Raw genomic sequence first — 16,542 nt, forward strand, 5'->3', positions numbered from 1 at the left:
TACAAGGCACACAGCAGAGCACTAGTGAACAAAATATTAAAAAATGGTCTCAGTACACACACATATGCATAAAAACACGGTGTAAATTACATGGTCCTAGGAATCGTGGGCATGAACCAGTGATTGCTTTACCAAATTATCGGGTGTCAGTTTTCATATGTTATGGGGAAGCTGGTTCCACAATTCAATGGATCAGGGAAAGATATGTTGCAACAGAACTGCTTGTTGGCCTAGATTGTGCTTGATAAAAGAAATGTCTTTTTTTTTTGACGCATGTTACAGCACACACAAAAGGAAGACGCATAAAGGTAATGTTTGCCGTATTGTGCCGCCCATGTTGTCTTTATGTGTCTTCCTTTTGTGTGTGTTTTACCTTCCGGCAAAAAAACATGTATATTAGGAAAAATATATTTGAATTTGTCAGTGCGGGCGTACAGGGATGCTGTATTAAAATTATGGAGGGATATTTCTACTTGGCATCCTACAAAAGATATCAGCAGAACTGACCAATATGGACTCGAAGTACTAATTATCGAAAACAGTCATTTTCTATCACGTGCTGTAGAAATTTGATAACGAACGGGCTTTCCGTATTGTGTTTCCATAAATGTGAAGTAACATCATATGGCACGTATTTGTTGACAATGGAATTCGCCCAACAGCGGAACATGAAACTCAAGCACTACAGGGCGCTGCGCTTGTGGTGTGTACCTGTGTGTACTGTTCCTTTATACAGCGTGCAACATTGGCGACAATTTGCCAACTAGCCCAACAACACATTCTGATGATGTCTTTATAGGATCTACACCACCGCAGTGAGCACAAAAGCGGTAAAGATACTCACTAAATACCGCAGGCGTCATCAACCGACTCAGGAATGATACACAAAGGTATCGCAATTCAGCGAAGCTAAAGAGCTGCCGAAAGATTACCACGACGGAAGCACTAGAGAAGATCATGTATCATGTCAGCCCAGAGTTCCACCGACTCTTCCAGAGCTGCGTGACACTCACTTATCGCAAGAGGAAGGGAAGGACATGGATGAATATTTCCTGGAGCATGTTGGCGTGGTCGCCCAGTTGTGCGGTGTGTCCATTCTACTGAAAGATAAGCTGAACAGCAGTCTAGTATAAAAAATATTTTGCTCTACTCGTTGTCGCACAGACCTATAGCATCAGTTATGCTATACGCGGCTTATCCCACACATGAATCACATCAGTCTGGATGTCAAAGAAAAAAAAGCGTGTGAGAAAGTCCACTGCAAAAAGAAAGCTCAAGAAGCTTGAAAATTCGAAAATATTTTCTTACTGATATTTTATTATGGTTGTGATTCCATTGGCTGTGAGGACGGTCTCCTGATTAGTCTGTATTTACAAAGTATTTCAGCATATTTCGTTATTTACGTAAACATTGTGTAGCGCATTCTTTGTGCAGATAATTATTGCTCCCGCATTCGTACCCTAGTCTTTAAAGTTAAATGATGTTACGGGGATGTCGCTAGTACGGAAAAACTATATTTACAATATATATACAGGATGAGTCAGAATAGTTAAGATGGCTGACCGCCAACAACACGCAGCAGCCAGCGTCTCCGATTTTCTTCTTCCTCTCTTCTTTCATCCTTCCGTAACAGGACCCCCGAATTGCGAAGCGCCGTCTGGGCGCATGGCAAGCGAATAACTGCGAGCGAAGTATGGCTTCAGCCGCGAAACGTGCATGACGTCGACAGGCATCTGATTTGCGGATGCATGAAAGTGTAGCGGCGAAATCTCGTGATTTACGTCGGTAACTTGGCGTAGGACTTCATAAGGCCCTGTGTAGCGTGAAAGAAGCTTCAGGGAGAGGCCAACTCGACGATATGGTGACCAGAGGAGCACCCAAGCACCTGGTGCGGACTTAACATCACGATGGCAGGGGACGTAACGCTCTTTTTCTCTATGCTGCGAGGCTAATAAACAAGATCAGGCGACTTGGCGTGCCATGTGAGCGCGATCGATCACTTCACGAGCGTACTCAGTTGCAACACGTGGCACAGAAGGGAGGATGATGTTAAACGCCAGTGTGGGGTAGCGACCATGCAAGAGATAAAAGGGTGAATATCCTGCGGTGTCGTGTCGGGACGAGTTATAGGCGAACGTCATGTAAGACAGCGTGGCGTCCCAGTCGCGGTGATCGTTGGAGACGTACATCGACAGCATCTCTGTGATCGTTCGGTTGAGACGCTCCGTAAGACCATTCGTTTGTGGGTGGTAGGCGGTGGACAGCTTGTGGTCAGTGGCACAAGAGCGGAGGAGGTCTTCGACAACTCGAGATAAGAACGAGCGGCCGCGGTCTGTGTGTAACTGTCGAGATGCACTGTGGTGGAAAATGACGTCGCCGAGGAGAAAATCGGCGACGTCAGTTGCGCCACTAGTCGGACACGCCTTTGTTATCGCGTAGCGTGCCGCATAATCAGCAGCGACGATGATCCACTTGTTCTCCCTAGTCGTTGTCGAAAAAGGGCCGAGCACGTCAAGGCCTACGCGAAAGAACGGTTCAGACGGAACTCCAATGGGATGGAGTCGTCCGACAGGTGCCAGGGGAGGTTTCTTCCGGCGCTGACACAATTCGCAAGCTGCGAAATAACGACGCACAGAGCAGTAGAGACCCGGCCACAATAACCAGCGTCGTACGTGGTCGTATGTACGCAAAACTCCAAGGTGTCCTGCCGTCGGAGCATCGTGAAGTTGTTCGAGAACGACGGGTCGCAGATTGCAAGAAAGGACAAGGAGCAACTCAGGGACGTCAGGGTTGATATTGCGGCGGTAGAGGATGCCATCATGCAGCACAAACATGTGGCACACGCCACATGTTCGTGTGGCTCGATGGCTCCTTTGCAGAGCATTTTGACCACTGCTGATTGGATGACTCGACGTTCAGCATACAATAAACGATAGGGACACCGACGAATAGGATTCGTATCTCCAGTGTTTATACAGTGGTGAACAGCAGATGTTTGGCCTAAAGGCCTGTCGCCGAAATCAAAGATGTCACTGTACAATTCAAGCAGGAGTCGTATGTCTGTGGCCTGTCCAGAGGTGAGGTCAGGTGCAATCATTTTCGCGAAGTCATCCGTTACGGCACCAAAGCTGTAAGATGCAATTGGCGCTAATAAGCCACTCTCGACACTCAGATTCTGAATATCAAATTCGCAACCACTAGAAACGGTGGCGACGAACATGCCGGCCGGAAGCACTTGAGGGCATAGGCTGAAATTCAAAAGCGGTAGAACGACGTCTTTATTAGTAACCGTGAACAATATATGTGGAACAGCAACGTCCCGGCTCAAAAGCACGTTGATGATGGGGTGAAGCACATATTAACCGTCAGTAATCTGTGGCTGGGTGGTCAAAGTGACGCAAGTAACTGCCTCCGGTGACAGACGCACATCTTGAAGCGAGCGCATGCGCGGTGGGGGTGCGCGAACGCGGTGCGCCTACTCTGAGCATGGGCGAGTTGAGGCAGTCTGACTGAAGAACGCCTGTCGTGAAGTCGATGACAGCAGAATGAGTGGATAAAAAGTACAACCCAAGGATAACGTCGTGATAGCAGTTGTCGATCACCGCAAAGAGAACAGAAGTAGGGCGGCCGGCTGTAATTAAACGCACGGTACAGATTCCAAGAACAACCAGCACGCCACCGTCAGCCACACGAAGCATTCGGGCAGCTGCTGGGGGGAGGACCCTCTTTAAACATCTACGTAGGCGAGCACTCATCAAAGATACGCTGGCACAGGTATACGCACAGGTACGCCGTGTATTTTAACGTCAATTACACTTCTCCTTGTGGGCACAGACAGAGGATTTGCTGCAGTAGTCGGCAATGCAGCACCACCTCCGGGGGCTGCATTTCCCAGCCACCGGAGACGAAAGGCGACGTGGCTGCGGCGAATGGGAAGATGGGCGACGGGTTTGCGGTTAACGAGGCTGGTGTCCACGCGGCGATGGTGAGCGGCTGTACTACGGGTTCCGAGCAAAGTTGGCGGCGCTGTTAGACTCGGCGTTGGGCGAAACATTGCGGTTATTTTCATCAAAACGGCTCAGGTTGGTCGGCGTGCGAGGTGTTGAGAGCCACTAGTTGCGACAGTATCGGGCGACATGACCAATGCGGCGACAGGTGAAACATATCGGCTGGTCGTCCACAGTTATCCACTTAGTCGGGTTGCGATAACGCGGAGAGAAGCGTCGGGGTGGAGCGAAAATAGTAGAAGGTCGTTCGTTAGCTCTGTGATTGCCGACAGCACACACAGACTGTATACCAATGCTTTCAAATTTATGGCGAACAATGGCTTGTGCGAGGGGAACGGAAAATGTGGTACCAGCGGGGCTACGCGAACAGAAAGCTGCGGGCGCTATCGCATCCAGTTGACGTCTAACGATTCACACCATGTCCTCTGATGGCGACGCATGCTGCTGTGCGGGTTGATCTTCAAGCGTCGACGTTACAGCAGTATTGGGAAGTCTGGTGAACGGTTGCAAGACGCGTCGGCTTTTGGCCTGCTCGAATTGTCGGCACTCTTTAATGATTTCGTCAACTGTAGAGCAGCTCTAGCACATGAGCAAATTTAACGCGTCGTCAGCAATGCCCTTAAGCACGTGCCCTACCTTCTCAGCTTCTGTCATGTCGTGATCGGCTTTACGACAAAGTGCCAGCACGTTGTGAATGTACGAGACGTAGGACTCCTTGGGGCATTGGGCATGGGAGACCAGTTTCTGCTTTGCGGCAATTTTGCGGCCGGCCGTTTTGTCAAACAACTCTTTTAGTTTCTCTTTGCGTTGGTCCCAGCTGGTTAACTCCTCTTCGTGGCTTTCGTACTACGCCATTGCCGTGCTTCTTAGGTAGAACAACAGCTTAGGTAGCATAAGCGTAGGGTCCCATTTCTTGATTCCACTCACGCCTTCGTATATGGACACCCACTCTTCGACGTCGGCGCCATCGATCCCGCAGAAAGTCGAAGGATCCTTGGGTTGCACAAGGACAACCAAAGGTGACAGCGACGTAGCTGGCGATGGTGACGTTGGGTGCGTTGGATCCCAGGTGCTCACCGTCATTCATGGTGCGCACGATGATGCGACGTCCACTGCGGAGCTCCGTATCCAGCTGTGGTACCCCGCACGCCTCACCACAATGTTACGGGGTTGTTGCGAGCGTAGAAAAACTATATTTACAATATATATAGAGGATAAGTCAGAATAGTGAAGATGGCTGACCACCAACAATATGCAGCAGCCAGCTTCTCCGATCTTCTTCCTCTCTCTTCTTTCATCGTTCCGTAACAATACATAGCTACTATACCTGTACATGGATCTTGGGATGCTAGAATCTTCTTGAGCTTACTTCAGTGAACTTGCTAACGTACTAATGTTCCTCGACACTGTTGACTTCAGTGGTTTCATCATTATGACAAAAATAGGAGGGGGGCTGTTTTCGGCAAAACCACGTATAATATTATAAGCAAAGAAAGCACGGTGTGCCAAAACGAGTGTTCAAGAAAAGTTGAAATGTTTCGACATCCAAATTCTCTTCACGGATGACGTCCAGTCAACGATTAAACTGGTAACGTAGCTGTGACATGTGTCCTATGCTTCGAAATGGTCGCACGAAACTGAGCCTGTTGGCTGTGTTGAAGAAACTGCATCGTGCACATTCACCGTATTAGGGGAACTTCTAGAAAACGATTCGAAAGGGCATTGTTCTGAGCAGGTTGCCCTGATGCACTGAATGAAGCCGACTTGCGTTGTTTTTAAAGATGTGTTTACACGTCCCAGCGCTACGCGTTCAATATTATCATTGTGCTTCACTGCATCCTTTCCCAGCCTCTACTGACGATCAAACGCCGATTGACACTAGCTTCTCCTACATTTGCTGTCTGTCGAGAAACACATGGCGATATTTGTTGTTACTGTCTTGTACATATGTCATTTATGCCTCGTTGATGTTAGAGGAAACTAAGTGCGTTACAAATCTTAGCGAACAGCTGCAACATGCTCCTCACGAATTTCGTAATCAGACAAAGTTCGCAAAGCTGCAGATCTGCTACAGATCTGACATGTTCTATCGCGAAAGCAAACCACATACAAAACCCTCTAAACATTTTCAATATAATCTGCAGAATATTTATCGACAAAGTACCGCAAGGAGAGGTGCTCAGAAAATTTACTAGGTATACCATTTTTTGTCAACTAGCAATTATACCCATCGTATGACATTTGTTTCTATTGGTAGGCTAAAAAACGTGGGCTTGCTGCTCTTGGTATTATTTTTATTATTCGCAAATAACCATGGCGACAAATGTTTATTTGGTAGTGTTGGGTTGTACAAAGGAAACAAATATGGCCTCTGCAGCAATTTTCTACCTACGAGAAGTTGTAGGAAGCTGTCTGATGTATGTATGATCGTAGTACATATTGCGTCCATTTCTGCTGAATGGATACTCAGCTGTATATCATTGTGTTGTGTATTGAATGCCTTGCTGCGTGATAGGTTGCCTACAGAAGCCTTCTTATCTTTTGCCGAAACAAAATAGCCCCGGGCCATGGCATGCTGACTCGCACCTCTCAAGCAGAAGCCCAGCACATATGTTGCGAGTAGGAAAATAAAACTTGAAGCCGAATGGTGTTGAAAACAAGACCTGAAATCGGAAAACAATCTGGAAAAGTAAATGCAAACGGTGTTGGTTTTCACTGGCGCACGCAGGGAATGCCGTCAGGTCGTCGAGCACATCGCAGACAAGCGGGATGGCGTTTCCTCCTCGCACATCAACGAAACCGTTGCGATGGGAGTTTGCTTGGTTTTCTTTCTTCTCGGAGTTTAGCCTACGAAGCACTAGGGGAGAAATTGGCCCTCATGAAGCAATTCCCGTTTACCTGTGGTGCATAGCAGCTGACATAGCCGTGGCGAAACTGTGTCCGAAACTAAAGCGAAGAATAACTCGGTGGTGAGACGAGAGCAAGCGCTGTCGGCGTCCGTCGATCGAACAGCATCATACTCACCGGTTCGTTATTTATACATCCGTCGGCGAAAGTATATTCTAGAAAGTGCTACGACCAACTAAGAGCACACGTGCGATTCGATGTGACGGGACCATGTATTCTAGAAATGAGCGAGAGCGTTCAGGTCACAGGCGCTGCCTCCTAGCGCGTCATTGCGTAAACGAGTGGCAAGCTACAACAAAATGATACTAACGTAGCACACGGTCAAAGCTTAGAACAAACGCACGTGGCACAATGGCTATTACTAGCAAAAGCGACTCCCCTCAGTTTTAGAAACTCGATTTCTCCAGGGTAACCTTCCCCCCGGAGCTCGCTGCTTTCAGTTTCTCCGCAGTGGGCTGGGAGGCCTCCCTCTCACGACGTCAGCAAAACCGCGCGGGTACGCGATGAAAAAGGTGTTGCAGACGGCGTCAGTGACCGCATATTGAAGGAGCTCACTTGCAGTCCTGTAAGGCTGTTGTCAAAGGGGCCAAGGCTTTCATCGAGATGACGGCGCCTTGTGGCAGGCCAGTTTTCCTGCTAGACAACCTGACGATGAGGGCAGAAGCGCAAAATATACCCTGGTTCTCGGCAATTGAACAATGGTTGGCGATCGGCGGTGCGCCATATATCATCGCCCCGCGATGCAGCGCGCGCCACCGAAAACGCTCTAGCTGTGCACAAGCTGCGATAGGCGGGCCCTGGTGGTACTGTAGCGTTGCTAATGCAGGCAGTGGACAGCGGACACCCACATATCTGTATGCGTCTGGCTCGAAGCATGGTTCGGAGTCCTGGTTAGGGACGTGCAAAGGCTTGTCGTAGTTGTTGGCGCGCCACATTAGCAACGGAGGAGACTGTGAACTCCTTCAGTGTCGCTGATTCCTTTGCAATTGACTCTCCTCGGGCACAATCTCCTTCATCAATTGACGCGGACGCTTTATCCATTCACTCACTAACGGAGTGGCTGCAAAGCGGGTGAACAGCATTACAGCTTTCCGCTCGTCGCACTAGGGAGGCTAGGAGGTGGCATCTCCCGTACTCGGATCTGTAGAGGGGCGACGTTACTTCTGAGAGGATGCGTCATTTGGAGTCTCTTTAATAAACCATGACCTCTACTGCACACGGCTACAGTTGAGGACTAAATGAGTAAGTGTTATTTATATGCATTCAACGGCACGTTTTTTGGTATTTCTGAAAATCAAGCACCCTCTAAAATTGCCCTGCAGTAAACTCACGCGGCGCATGCAGACGTAATGCCATAGAAACCACTGCAGCGTCAAAATGGCACTGCCCATGCAGTCGGCAAACAAATCAACAGTCCTGTACTCGAGGCGGTATCTCGATGGCTACGCGGTTGATAGAAGTCACGGGTTCGAACCTGAGATCGGGGGCACTGTTTTGAAGGGGGCGAAATGCAGAAACGCTCGCTTACTGAGAGTTAGGTTCATGTTAAAAAATTCCAGCCAGTCAACGAGCCACACGTATAAACCGCTAAGTAGCTATCGCATTAGCAATAGCTGCAAGCACAAGCGTACATAATCACCAGTGCTTCTTAGGCGGCGATACAAAACTTTGCCAACGGCCAAATCTCCCCAGAGGCACTATGACTCCTAAAATTAGGTAGTAACCACGACAAAAGTGTCGATCTCACCTGGACACTTGCTCACGCACTACCAGCCGGTAAAAATGAGGTGGCGCGCCACATGGTTCGAGAGCTTACGGACCAAGACTAGGCTAGCCCCGCCTCAAAGACTACCGACGAGTGGGAGCGGGAAGATCGAATGACCACATTTCACAAAATTACGGAACACCATAGATTGCAGAGGCGAGCACTCCTGCAACCGCACCTTAAATTAAGGAAAAGTCATTCTGTCGAACGGCGGCAGTTACAAACTAGATCGTAGCCGAGTCCACTTATATCATTCTCCTAATGCATCCAGATTTACACACCGCTGACAAGTGCAGACATTGCGACTCTAGAGGAGTTCCAATCGGTAGGCCGAAGTGAACGGACGTGTCGTCGGCGCGCTCCGCAACCACCGAGACTACGCGACCTTCACCGACCGCCCTTGACCGCCCTTGCCCGGGCCGCTTTCGCCGGGAGTCGTATGGGAAGCGGCTCTCCCTGGTGCACGCCGAGGCTACGCCTGTCTTAGGCCTAGCGTCCGTGACCCCCACAGCCCACCCAGCCATGGAATACCAAGTACACGGCACTGACATCGACCCCGCCGAAGCCCTAAACGGAGAATGGGAGACTGTCCTGCGTCTCCGCAAACAGTACCGCCCGGCGACTGCCACTCACTCTCCCCAAACGGAACCCAAGGGCGGCGACGGCCGTTCAACCGCCGAGATATCCCGAGCTGCGGCGCCGCCAGCTGCGCAGCGCCCGCTCCGTACGCGACACGCGCCCTCCCGCGGGGAGACTTCAAGATCGTAGTCCGACCACGCGGCGGTTTGGACGTAACCAAGGAGACCCCTCGGACGCTCTTCGCAGCAATCTGTGATGCGACGAAAATCCACCTTCAGGAAGCGCTCGCTCAGGACCAGGTTGCGGCTGCATCCAACAAACAATACCTTGACGATCAGCACTCCAGAGGAGGCTCGAGCTCGAGCTTATGCCCAAATAACGTCAATCCGCATCGGCACGAGCGCAACTGATGTCGCCGCATACCTCGCTCCGCCCGATGATGCCGTGAGGGGTGTCATTCACATGGCCCACAGTCGTGAGTCGCACGATGAAATCCTGAAAGGACTTGTTCCTTTCAATCCTCAACTACCAATTATTGACGCTCGGCCCTTCGGGAAAAAGCGATCCATTATTATCACTTTCGCCACCTGCCCCCTGCCAAAGGCTGTCCACTTTTGGGCGGGTATTCACACTTGTTTTCCTCATCGACCAAAAATGGAGGCTTGCTACAACTGCCGCCGTATCGGACACCGCCAGGATGTCTGTCCCGTCCCAACTAGTGGATGTTGCCACAATTGCTGTGACAAGCACACGCCAACGGAACCCCCAACCTGTACACCCAAGTGCATTGTCTGTGGGGACGAGCATCATACTGGGAACATTCAATGTAAGTACCGGTACGCACGCCCACCACCACGCACCCAGCCAACCACCGGACGCCAGTCAAGAACCCGGGAGCAGAAGCCAGCCCCGCGAAAGTCATCGCGCAGTGCAAGCACTGCGCGCTCCATTTCACGTGACCGTAGCCACAAGCCCCAGCAGGACCTCACCTGGGCCGACCGTGCAAGAAAATCGCCGCCTGCCCCCGCCCAGAAAACTCCGGACCACAACGAAGGGGAGCTCCGGGCCCTGCGGGAAGAGGTAAGACGCCTCACAGTTCTCACTCAGAGCTCACTTCCCTCTCCTACTCTTTCTCACTCCCCCCCCAACTTCACCTCCTACTCTATCACAAACCAACACCACTCCCTCTCAATCACCCACCTCAAAAAAACAACGTATCGCTCCCCCACCCCTCACCTCCGAGCCGACCGATGTCGACTCCAAATTGAAAGACCTCTCCGACCAATTTGACAAAAAACTCAAAGAGATTGAGGTTCGCCTCGAAAGCAAATTCAATGCTCTCATCACTGACCTCACTACGAAAGTGGAGACGCACTTGGAACGTTGCATGGAATCTATGCTTCAGAAAATGGCCAACCTCCTCGAAGCACGCCTCACGCAGCTCCCCCCGCTCTCTACCCCCCTTCTCCCCACAGCAAAACTAACTGCCATGGAACCGCACATCCCGATAGACGCGAGACTAACCCCTCTTATTCATCCCTCTACGCTCCAATATGGCGGGACGGGGCAACAATAACTCCCTTCACATCATAACCTGGAACTGCCGCGGCTTTCGGGGAAAGCGCGCGCCGCTGCAGCTTCTACTTCCTACACTTTCCCCAACACCCCAAATCCTTCTTCTCCAAGATACCGCCAATCAGGCCACACTCCCCAGTTACAACTCCACACACTCTGACACCACAAACAGACCCAGGGGGTCCACACTTGTGCACCGCACTTTAACACACAAGACACATTACATCACATCAGAGACGCCCTGCGTGATCACCGAAATTATCCATCATACACATACACTCCCATCCATCTTTATTGCCAATATCTACCAACCCCCATCCCAACCGATGGCCTCGTTGGACTCCCTCCTCCGAGAGTTGTACCGCCTAGCAGTGAAGCACCCCGTACTAATCGGTGGGGATTTGAACAGCCAGCACACTGACTGGGGATATAAAACAACCACACACAGAGGTCGCAGGCTCTGGCTGCTCATGCAGAACCTCCAACTTTCCGTCCACAACAACTTTCAGATGCCTACGCGAATCGGCAACAGTGTCAGCATGGACACTAGTCCGGATCTGGTGATCAGCCGCTCCCTCCGTGATGTGACCTGGACGAGAACACAGCACACACTGGGCAGTGATCATTACATGATACAAGTCACTGTCCCATTCAAACCACCCCGCCACGCCTACATGACACACAAACTCATTAACTGGGTCGCTCTCCGCACCGCGCGGGCTGCCCTCCCTGACAACCCCATCACCGACATCACCGACTGGGTAGACTCTCTTCAGACTGACATCCAACACCATACGCAGCTGATTGAAACCACCACAGACAGCCCGACACTAGACACCCGACTCGCCCACCTCTGGGAGGCCTACCACAGCCTCCTAGAAAGGTGGAAACGGGGTAAACATAACAGAACACTAAAGAAACGCTTAGCCGCTTTACAATCCCAAATTCAACTACATTCGGAGGAGCTCTGCGCTCAAATTGGGGGCAAGTATGTGACGGCATCGCCGGCAAACTGACACCCAAAAGGGCGTGGCACCTCCTCCGACACCTCATCGATCCATCGAAAACGAAAAACACCACCCAGCACCACGTCACCCGGCTCATACACACACACACACATGGCCCACCCCGATGCTCTCTTGGGTACACTCCGCGACACATACACTTCACCTGGCATACCATCTCCTCTCCCCTCACACACAGGACAGCCGAACCCCGAACTCGACACCGACATATCAGAGGCAGAGGTCAGAGCAGCCCTCATGACTCTCCGCACCAATTCCGCGCCTGGCCCCGACCAGATCACCAACACAACGCTTCGTAATCTGGACAATCAATCGATTACTCGCATCACGGAGTACTTCAACCAGTGCTGGAAAGAGGGCACCCTCCCCCAGTCTTGGCGACACGCAAAGGTAATCTTCATTCCGAAGCCCAACAAACCACTTACACTCCAAAACCTTCGCCCAATCTCGCTAACCTCGTGTCTCGGAAAGCTTTTCGAGCATGTGGTATCAGCGAGGCTCGCACAGCACATGACAGACCATGACTTATACCCTCACAGCATGGTGGGATTCCGCCCCCATTTGTCCACACAAGACGCCATGTTGCAAATCACCCATGACATCTTCGATCCGCTCATTCCAAGCCACACCAAGGCAGTCCTGGCTTTGGATCTATCAAAGCCTTTGATCGCGTCGAACATCACGCGATCATGACTGCACTCTCCCCACTGAATGTGGGCGCACGTACGTACACCTACATTCAGGCATTCCTCACAGCACGCACGGCCGAGCTTCACTTCGGCCCGCTCACCTACCCCACGTACTCACTAAAAAGCGTAGGCACCCCGCAAGGCTCCGTCCTCTCACCTTTCTTATTTAATATCACACTCATCCCCCTAGCACGACAATTGGCAACCGTTCCTCACCTGAAACATACTCTCTACGCAGACGACTTTACACTATGGACTACCCATGGCAGTGATGGTGCCATACAGGACACCATCCAAGCAGCCACCAATCTGACCCAAAACTATGCAGTTAGCGTAGGACTTTCTTGTTCCCCAGAGAAGTCCGAGCTGCTGTGCATTCGTCCCAAGAACCGCAACTTGCCCTGCTCCCCCATCGTCATCGAGCTGGATGGTAGACCGATACCAGAGGTCGAAACCCTCAGGATACTTGGTATGCATATCCAGAGTGATGGGAAGCACACGACTAAACTCCGGAGACTCAGGCAGGTAGTAGGGGCGATCTCGCACCTTATCCGCCGGGTCTCGGGCCACCACAGAGGCATGAGGGAGCGTGATCTATGCCGACTTGTTCACGCCTTTGTACTCAGCCGTGTACTCTACTCCACCCCCTATCTCAAGCTCTCTCGCCGTGAAACTGACGCCATGGACGCCCTTATTCGCCGAGCATGCAAAGTCGCCCTCCACCTTCCCATAAATACACCTACCGACCGACTCTTACAATTAGGCCTCCACAACACAATCGGGGAACTTGTAGACACGCACCGCCAAGCACAATACCTTCGTCTCACACAAACCAACACTGGCCGGTACATACTGCACTCCCTTGGAATCCGGATACCAGCCAACGATCCGACATTACGCCCCATATCAAAACCCTTACACCGCGAACTGCTCATTAAGCCACTCCCCCGTAACATGCACCCCGACCACCACGATAAGCGCCGCAGAGCTCGAGCTACAGCGCTGCACCGTTACTACGGCTCGGAACCGGACGCCGTATGGGTAGACGCAGCCTGCAAGGGTGATGAAGCCGTCGCTGTCGTGGTGGATCACACTCTCTCTCCGATTGGAACGCACACACTCCCCCCAGACACCTCTCCCGAAGCTGCAGAGGAAGCCGCCATTGCCCTAGCTATCATCAACACAGAAGCACGGTATGTTTTATCAGACTCCAAAACTGCAATCCTAAATTTCGCACGAGGCCGAGTCCACGTCCCTGCTTTTTGCATACTGGACTCGCCCGTTGCACCCCCGCCCCGTCATGTGGAGCTGATTTGGGTGCCCGCGCACTGCGGGAATCCTGGAAACGAGGCCGCCAACCTCTTAGCCCGAGGTTCTTTAAACCGGGCTCTTGCGGCCTCCGATCCGGGATTCACGAAGGAGCGCGCGCACACTTTCAACGAGCTGACGAATGCCTCCAAGGCGGCGCGTCAGCTGTACCCCGCACCGCACAAATCCCTTAGCAATCGACGAGCAACCCTTTGGCGCCGATTACAAACTCACACTCTCCCATCTCCTCTGACTCTTTCTCACTATCACCCACTTTTCCTCACATCAGCCTGTAATCTCTGTCCCGAACCTCGCGCTTCTGCTCTCCACCTCCTTTCCCATTGCCCGGCGGCTCCTCCCCCGCGGGGCCTCGAGCACCTGAAGACCTGCGAGGACTCGGAGGACTGGCTCTGGAGACCCGGTCGTGCAGACCATGGCTACTGATCGGGCTGCCGGCGTTATGGAGCGAAGCAACATAACCGCTTGAGTGCAGTGGGGTCGTGCGGGGGCCCGGGAGCCTGCGTGCTCCAAACTCCTCAGTCTTACAATAAAGTTTTTATGATGATGATGATGACTCTAGAGCCAGCCTCGAGCATATCCTATGGGAATGTACGGGTATAATACACAATAACGGTGATGCAGCCTCAAAAAGTGACAGCCTCCGTGTGCGCTGGAAGCCTGCATTGCTCAGCTAGGACATGCAGCACCAACTCTGAGCCGTCCAGCGAGCTGAGGGAGCCGCCAATGGCCAATAACCCTTGGCAGAAACCAAGGAGTGGCCCAGGCCCACCCCAGCAAATCGCAGGGCACTCAACAAATTTCTTTGAATGAATGAATAAATGGTGAAATTAAATCGCGAGTCGACCACTATGGTGTATCTGATGATCTGATTGTGGTTTTGGCAGGTAAAACATCGTAAATGAGTGAAGTTTAACACTTTTGCCACGATGCAATACGCCGTGTGAAGCAGTAACAGTGTTGACCTTCTCGCAGGCTGCGAGCAATGTATCATAACAACGTTTCATGCTAACTTGAAGAAAAAGCAGCGCGAAGGAGACGAGGACGATAAGAAGACAGGTATATCGGAAGTGCTTCTTTTTGTCTTCGCCGCTTTTGCGCGACTTGTTCTTCAGGTAGGTTACACCAACTTGCCCGTATCAAGCCCCTGCTGTTTCAAGCAACCACGTCTGGCTGTGTGCTCAGTCTGTTGCATTGCCAAAAACAAGTGTGCACACAAGAGAAATATCGCCACAGCATTCTCGTATAGCACCATGCACTCGATAACTTAAACATTCGCTAATCAAATCTCCGCCAATAACCGTCAAATAACGCAAAAAACACTGGAGGAAGCTCTGCTACAGGAGGAGGAGGAAAGAGAAAAGTAGAAGGCAGGGAGGTTAACCAGAATAACGTCCGGTTAGCTGTCCTACACCGGGGGAAACGGAAAGGGGAAACAAAGATCACAGGGAGATACAGGAGTGAAGGAAAGAAGGAAATTGCACCAATTGCAACGGCGCATGGGAGGTGCATAATATTTAATCAAGCAAATACTTGCGCCCTGTACAAACTCTCTCTGTATCAAAAATAGGAAATGTATTATCCATTAGTGGTTCCTGCGAGAAAGTACAAACTGTCTTGCTCTTACTTCGGTATTTAGATTTAGTCTACCTGGTCTCTGTCAAGCTCCTTTGCGTTACATTCTCATGTTCATTCTCCTGATGATTGCGTTACATTCTCCTGTCTCATGAAATTGTCTGAAAATTATCCTTCGCAAAAGCTTACCGGCTGGCACATACAACATGGGCGTGTTAGTTTGGTTTACAAAATACACATGAAAATCCCAAAGCAGTGCTTTGCAATACATACTTTGGCCTCGACGCTGGTGTTGCTCTCGAATTTACCGGTTAAATCAATTCTTAACATAGCGAAGGCTCCGGACTTGAAGCCTACACTGTCTGTATAATTGACTTGATTCCAGCTGCCGTTCTGCAATATTGATCCATAGCAATGGCCGTCCTTTATGCCAATTTCTACTGCCACTTTCTCCTTGTCGGCGGCATCCGTTAGCCCCACTGAGCACCTGTGAGAAGAAACATATAGAAAAACAGAAAATGTATCTAAGCAGCTCTTCAGAATCAGATGACTGACGCACCGAGCTGACAAGACTCACTTCCTTCAGATCGCTTTTCGCGCTAGGAAGATAGAGGTGCCTCTTGTGATTTATTTCTGTACAAGACAAAACAATTCGCAATCTTCATTAATTATAAATGAAAACGTCAAGAAACACTCAAGTTCTGAAGGATCATTAATTAGGTCAGCCTTCGTATTCTCGACAGCCCGAAAATTTCGAAGCCATTCCGCTCCTGCGAAGTTAGACGATCAGTGGAGCTGTAAACATCGTGGTAAGAAAACTTGTGGTGAAGACTGCACTGTCATCACTCGATATCACTTATTAACGACAGTCACAATCGCAATCCAGAAGATATTGGAATACCGGGCCAGCCCGCAGCGGAGCTGGTGCCGGTGTTAAGCCCTCCTCATTCGCGCGCCGATCCCGAAGATAGTGCAATACCAGGCCGACCCGCGGAGTTCAGGCTTTAGAAGCTCCGCATACGAGGGCCAATCCCTACGATAGTAAAATAGAGAACCAACGCGCGGCGACGATCAATTTAGGCACTTTCAATACG

General features: G+C 50.9%; 1 protein-coding gene across 1 annotated transcript in view; it reads right to left on the reverse strand.

Annotated features, from left to right (window-relative positions):
• The window catches only part of LOC129384336 (uncharacterized), a 73,185-nt gene that overhangs the window by 33,444 nt on the left and 23,199 nt on the right, over positions 1-16,542 (reverse strand). Inside the window, exon 3 of the mRNA XM_055069673.1 lies at positions 15,722-15,935. Within this exon, the coding sequence (XP_054925648.1) occupies positions 15,722-15,935 (214 nt within the window). The remainder of the gene's footprint in view (positions 1-15,721; positions 15,936-16,542) is intronic.

Source organism: Dermacentor andersoni, chromosome 8 (assembly GCF_023375885.2).
Source record: "Dermacentor andersoni chromosome 8, qqDerAnde1_hic_scaffold, whole genome shotgun sequence".
Taxonomy (NCBI): domain Eukaryota; kingdom Metazoa; phylum Arthropoda; class Arachnida; order Ixodida; family Ixodidae; genus Dermacentor; species Dermacentor andersoni.